The sequence below is a fragment of the Sander vitreus genome, chromosome 18, assembly GCF_031162955.1.
Source record: "Sander vitreus isolate 19-12246 chromosome 18, sanVit1, whole genome shotgun sequence".
In the NCBI taxonomy this organism is placed as follows: Eukaryota; Metazoa; Chordata; class Actinopteri; order Perciformes; family Percidae; genus Sander; species Sander vitreus.
This window is the reverse complement of record NC_135872.1, coordinates 23,779,893-23,787,108: the sequence shown is the minus strand read 5'-3', so window position 1 is coordinate 23,787,108 and position 7,216 is coordinate 23,779,893. Positions and strand designations below refer to the sequence as shown.

Below are 7,216 nucleotides of genomic sequence, written 5' to 3'. Positions count from 1 at the left end.
GTAAGCCAGTTAAGTGCTTCAATAACAGGAACTGGCACTGAGTCATTACTGAAAGGCAAAACAGTGATACAAAGAAAGAAAGGAGTCCAACATAAAAGAAAGACTTTCTGGTTGAATAAAAGTAACTTTAAGTCAGAATTTGCCAGGGGTATGAATAATTTCGGGCTTGACTGTATACATATCATATATATATATATATATATATATATATATATATATATATATATATATATATATATGTGCACTTTTTGCGTTAATTAATCCACCCTATTTTTCAGAAGTAACTGGTTTCTCATTATTTGTTGGAAGATTTCTTATAAACACAATGCTTTTTTAAAGTATTTTCATCATGTTTGCATACATATGCATTTTTAAGTAGAATATAAGCCTATGGATTAGTGACGTTATATGACAGTGTGAGTGACAGAGCAAACTATTATCGTAGGCTAGTTCAGTCATGTATTCAAGTCAAGACAGTTTAGAATGAGTATAATCACCATGAAATATTTTCCCAGAAATTATCATTCTAAAAGCTGATCTGAACCAGCTGTAAAAGAAAGCATAAATAAAGGGATTGAGCATGGAGTTTGACAGTGCAAGCCAATTAAGTGTTTCAATAACAGGAACTGGCACTGAGTCATTACTGAAAGGCAAAACAGTGATACAAAGAAATAAAGGAGTCCAACATAAAAGAAAGACTCCCAAAACGATAGCCAGAGTTTTGGTAGCCTTTCTCTCATTCTTACTGACAGTTGCTCCAGACTTTTGGCTCTGACATGTTGTGTTCTGGATGCTGCGTGCCTGTTTCTGTGCAGCAAGGAAAATCTTTAGGTAGATACAGAGCATTATGATCACTGGGAGGTAAAATGAGAAAATAAATCCAATATTGTTTGCTATGAGAACATCAATCAAACACCTTTCCTCACATGTATCATTATTTAATCCAGCAATTGTGATGCTTATTGCAATTACAGCAGAACCCCCCCAGCTAACCAGAATCATGATCACAACAACACGATGGTTGATTTTAGTTCTATAGATCAGAGGCTGACACACTGCATAATATCTGTCAATAGCAATACAATTTAGGTGCAGAATAGAAGCTGTGCTCAGTGTTATATCAAAACTGCTTCGTACTTTACAAAATAAACCCTCATGATACAGACATGAGCTAAGTGAGAATGCCATGCTGAAAGGAAAGACTATGATCCCAACAAGCAGGTCAGCCACAGCCAGAGAGAGAATAAGGTAGTTAGTAGGAGTGTGGAGCTGTTGGAAATAAAAGACGGAGATTATAACAAGAAAGTTTCCGCATATTGTGATAACAGACAACAACATCAGGAAAAAATATAATAATACACATATAATGGAAGGGGTCTTTGTCAGTATGAAATTAAAGTTATGTATTTCATAGCAGGGATGTATGGCAGTCACAATGCTAGTCCTGTTGAAAGTGACTTCTGGTTCCATGTTTTAGGGATCCTACAATTCAATACAATTCATATTATTAGCAATATGCAAAACTTTGCATTAAAAGAACATTAAAAAATTTTTTTTTTATCACACCTGTTAAACCAGCAAGACCATGTCCATGCGTCAGTCCTGATGGGTGTTCTTGGTTATCTGTACGACTGTGCAGAACCTTTAAACTTATCAACAGCTATCTCATCACCATAAGTGTTGTCCAATCATGAATGGGAAACTGTATCATGTGTGTGTGTGTGTGTGTGTGTGTGTGTGCGTGTGTGTGTGTGTGTGTGTGTGTGTGTGCGTGCGTGTGTGGACTTCTTTTTTTCAGTTGCTTTGGTATGCTTCAATACAATGTAATTTGTATCCATCCATCTTCATCCGCTTATCCGGGGTCGGGTCGCGGGGGTAGCAGCTCCAGCAGGGGACCCCAAACTTCCCTTTCCCGGGCCACATTAACCAGCTCCGACTGGGGGATCCCGAGGCGTTCCCAGGCCAGGTTAGAGATATAATCCCTCCACCTAGTCCTGGGTCTCCCCCTAGGCCTCCTCCCAGCTGGACGTGCCTGGAACACCTCCCTAGGGAGGCGCCCAGGGGGCATCCTTACCAGATGCCCGAACCACCTCAACTGGCTCCTTTCGACGCAAAGGAGCAGCGGCTCTACTCCGAGCTCCTCACGGATAACTGAGCTTCTCACCCTATCTCTAAGGGAGACGCCAGCTACCCTCCTGAGGAAACCCATTTCGACCGCTTGTACCCTGGATCTTGTTCTTTCGGTCATGACCCAGCCTTCATGACCATAGGTGAGGGTAGGAACAAAAACTGACCGATAGATTGAGAGCTTTGCCTTCTGGCTCAGCTCTCTTTTCGTCACAACGGTGCGATAAATTGAATGTAATACCGCACCTGCTGTGCCGATTCTCCGACCAATCTCCCGCTCCATTGTCCCCTCACTCGCGAACAAGACCCCAAGGTACTTGAACTCCTTCACTTGGGGGTAAGGACTCATTCCCTACCTGGAGAAGGCACTCCATCGGTTTCCTGCTGAGAACCATGGCCTCCGATTTAGAGGTGCTGATCCTCATCCCAGCCGCTTCACACTCGGCTGCGAACCGATCCAGTGAGTGCTGAAGGTCACAGGCCGATGATGCCATCAGGACCACATCATCTGCAAAAAGCAGCGATGAGATCCCCAGCCCACCGAACTGCAACCCCTCTCCACCCCGACTCACGCTCGATATCCTGTCCATAAATACTACAAACAGGATTGGTGACAAAGCGCAGCCCTGGCGGAGGCCAACTCTCACCTGAAACGAGTCCGACTTACTGCCGAGAACCCGGACACAGCTCTCGCTTTGGTCGTACAGAGATTGGATGGCCCTGAGAAGGGACCCCCTCACCCCGTACTCCCGCAGCACCTCCCACAGTATCTCCCGGGGCACCCGGTCATACGCCTTCTCCAGATCCACAAAACACATGTAGACTGGTTGAGCATACTCCCAGGCTCCCTCCAGGATCCTTGCAAGAGTAAAGATCTGGTCCATTGTTCCACGACCAGGACAGAATCCGCATTGTTCCTCTTCAACCTGAGATTCGACTATCGACCGAACCCTCCTTTCCAGCACCTTGGAGTAGACTTTACCGGGAGGCTGAGAAGTGTGATACCCCTGTAATTTGGCACACACCCCTCTGGTCCCCCTTTTTTAAAAGGGGGAACCACCACCCCGGTCTGCCACTCCTTAGGCACCGTCCCAGACTTCCACGCAATGTTGAAGAGGCGTGTCAACCAAGACAACCCCTCCACACCCAGAGCTTTAAGCATTTCTGGACGGATCTCATCAATTCCTGGGGCTTTGCCACTGTGGAGTTGTTTAACTACCTCAGCAACCTCCACCAGGGAAATTGATGCCAATCCCCCCTCATCCTCCAGCTCTGCCTCTACCATAGACGGCGTATTAGTCGGATTTAGGAGTTCCTCAAAGTGCTCCTTCCACCGCCCTATTACCTCCTCAGTTGAGGTCAACAGCGTCCCATCCTTACTGTACACAGCTTGGATGGTTCCCCGCTTCCCCCTCCTGAGGTGGCGAACGGTTTTCCAGAACGGTTTGGGCTTACCAGGTCTGTCCAGAGTCTTCCCCCACCCCCTGACCCAACTCACCACCAGATGGTGATCGGTTGACAGCTCCGCCCCTCTCTTCACCCGAGTGTCCAAAACATATGGCCTCAGATCAGATGAAACGATTATAAAATCGATCATTGACCTTTGGCCTAGGGTGCTCTGGTACCAAGTACACTTATGAGCATCCCTATGTTCGAACATGGTGTTCGTTATAGACAATCCATGACTAGCACAGAAGTCCAACAACAAACAACCACTCTGGTTTAGATCAGGGAGGCCGTTCCTCCCAATCACGCCTCTCCATGTGTCTCCATCATTACCCACGTGCGCGTTGAAGTCCCCCAGCAGAACTATGGAGTCCCCAACTGGAGCCCCATGCAGGACTCCACTCAAGGTCTCCAAGAAGGCCGAATACTCTGAACTCTTGTTTGGTGCATATGCACAAACAACAGTCAGAGTTTTCCCCCCCACAACCCGCAGGCGTAGGGAGGCGACCCTCTCGTCCACCGGGTTAAACTCCAACGTAGCGGCGCTCAGCCGGGGGCTTGTGAGTATCCCCACACCCGCCCGGCGCCTCACACCCTGGGCAACTCCGGAGAAGAAAAGAGTCCAACCCCTATCCAGGAGTATGGTTCCAGAACCAAGACTGTGCGTAGAGGTAAGCCCCACCAGATCTAACCGGTAGCGCTCCACCTCCCGCACAAGTTCCGGCTCCTTCCCCCACAGAGAGGTGACATTCCACGTCCCCAGAGCCAGCCTCTGCTGCCCGGGTCTGGTCCGTCGAGGCCCCTGACCTTCACTGCCACCCATGTGGCAGCGCACCCGACCCCAGCGGTTCCTCCCACAGGTGGTGGGCCCATGGGATGGAGGGATGTAGTTCAATTTTATTTTATTTAGAATGTCAAATCACAACAGAAGTTACGTGAGAAGGTAGGCCTGCAACAATTATTAAATAACAAATCCTAATTTGTACAATGACGCATTCATTTTTTTTTCTCATGTTTTGAAAGACGCTGTCCTGTAGCTTACTAATGTAAATGAATAAAAATGTATACAAAAAATGTGATGATGTCCGACACGTTATTATGAAGAAGAAAGCCTTAAGTTTTTAAAAAGCATCAGACATATGACCCACTATGTTCTGCTTCATGTATCCATGTACCATGTTGACAATGTGACATGACGTGACATCAGACTCAGAGAGAGGAGCTACGAAAGGAAAATAGGCCTGGCCTACCATAGGCTACGTGTTGAAGTTCAGTGGGCAAATGTGTGGATATGCCTTTTGCTAATATTTTGATTTCATTCCCAGTACAATTGACCATATCTATACACAACACAACTTCGGCAAGTTCTGCACTACAAGTTTTGCCAAGATTGAAAAAGCAAAAATATGTGTCGCACAGATGAACGCTATATCACACCATGAGCTGACTGCTCTCAATTCACAACAATATGCATCCATCCAATTTACATCAGGCATTCTGACCAAAACTTGAAAGCATGCAATCCCCATCATCGTCATCACAACTATTCCCGAATTCAGCAATAGATTCAAGCAATAATTAAACAAGATACTGACTACTCCATGATCATCTCCACTATACTAATGCTTGCTGTACGAACGCAAACCGTAAGGGACCGTTCGGTATTTATAGAATGGACCACAGGAGGAAAATAGGGGAGGGTCATGTCTTTTTATTCTTTGTTGAGGGGAGGGTCATCACGTTTTTTTAGTCTAGGGGGGAGGGTCACCCAACTTTTGTATTCGTTAACAGCAACATTTCAAAGTGCCTTGTTTGGTGCATATTTATCCATGTAGCTCCATGAAGCTCTCTCAGTCTCGGCCCCTATCGCTAGCAGATTGGTCCCTGCCTGTTTAGTCAGCCAGACAATTTGAACTGTAGCTTTAGAGACCGTGGGATTTTCCAAACTGAATAAATCCTGCTCGCACATATAAACACCAAACTGCTTTGCTAGCTCCATCGTGTTGTAACTAAGACATCTGATGAAAAAATAATGTTATTCATTAGCATGATTGCCATACTGTTTAGTTCAATAACATCCAAAACACCGTACGAAAACATAATGGGCCAGACACAAACTTTTATTTTGAAAAGTCAAAGCTTGCAGACTGCACCAAGCCGGAAGGGCATGAGACGGGAGGTCTCCAGGCTGCAGCCATACCCGACTCAAATATCCTTTCGGTCCCGGTGAGAGAGAGAGAGAGAGAGAGAGAGAGAGAGAGAGAGAGAGAGAGAGAGAGAGAGAGAGAGAGCGAGAGATATATTTAAATATATATATATATATATATATATATATATATATATATATATATATATATATGGAGAGAGAGAGAGAGAGAGAGAGAGAGAGAGAGAGAGAGAGAGAGAGATAGATAGATAGATAGATAGATAGATAGATAGATAGATAGATAGATAGATAGAGATATATTTAAATATATATATATAGAGAGAGAGAGATTTGAGAAGGAAGGAGTGGTAGCATGCAAGCTCCCAAATTGACGCTCGTCTGAGAAATGGAGTTTTGGATAATGTTCAGCTTCGGCAGTGTAATGAAGGTCCTCTTCATCACTAATATTTGGCAGCATTAGTACATTGTATTTCATTATGTTACGGGTAAATAAAATGAGGCACAACAGTTTTGAATGTTTATTGGAAAATATTAACAATCTGTTTTGTGAAGGTTGCAGCTGGTGTTGATTGGAGGCCAGCCCTGTCAAGAGAATCACATGTACTCAGTTTGCTAGTTTGGTTACCTATACATGTGCAGTATGGTATAGTCTTTGCCTGATTAATTGAATGCAGGTTAACAGTTGCTGTTTGTACAATAGTAAAGTTGGAGTACTTTAATTGACTGTACTTGCTAAACTAACTATATTTGATTGTATTAGGTAACATAATGCAAGTAAATTGAGATAACAGTAGAGAAGTAGAAATGTATTTGATGTGGTTGTTGTATTTTGTATAATTGTTCAAATTAAGTACATTTCAGACTTAACTTGTACGATGGTAGGGTCGAGATAAGGTCAGTGGCAGGCTATAAAAGGCTGCCAGTTTCCATCTAGCGCTGCTGCTGTCTGGACCACATGCTGCCTGTGGTGTTCAGTTTGCTGGTTGTGATCATGGCGTCCATGTTTGTGTTAATTGTTGGGGAAATAAACACCTGTTGATCTGCACCATACCTCTGCCTCAAGCCTCCTGCTGTAATTATCCAACCGCTATGCGGCCATTCCAACAGGCAGCTAAATATGCTAAAATATACAATGACTGAGGAAGCCTAGTGACGAGTCCATAGCAACCAGTGTTGAAATTACCCAGTGTGCTTTGCTGAATGGTCTCAATGTTTTATTGTTTTATTTCATGTGAATACTAGATGAGTAACTTAGTATTTGAAGTAATGCAGGGAGTGTGCATTTAGTTTCCATGCTTATTGTGTTTCCACAACAATGTTAGTGAGTAAATCTACTGAAATGGCCACCACACCATAACAGAGGAGCGGGATGTGTAAGATGAGAATGCAGGTTTAGTCAAGTCTGCCACGGCTGTAAAAAAACAATGTCTATCTGTATGTCTTTGCCAAGCACAAACCAGTACAGAGGGCATCAAT

The 7,216-nt window shown here is 44.4% G+C and overlaps 1 protein-coding gene across 1 annotated transcript; it reads right to left on the bottom strand.

The window, feature by feature from the left end:
• Nucleotides 1–468: 468 nt before the first annotated feature.
• Nucleotides 469–1,470, bottom strand: LOC144533859 (trace amine-associated receptor 1-like). Its single transcript, XM_078275426.1, has one exon. It carries the CDS (start codon nucleotides 1,468–1,470, stop codon nucleotides 469–471), a length of 1,002 nt encoding a protein of 333 aa, XP_078131552.1.
• Nucleotides 1,471–7,216: the final 5,746 nt, after the last annotated feature.

Excerpts from the sequence above, each read along its gene's own strand:
- LOC144533859 (XM_078275426.1), bottom strand. The coding sequence starts at position 1,470 with ATGGAACCAGAAGTCACTTTCAACAGGACTAGCATTGTGACTGCCATA.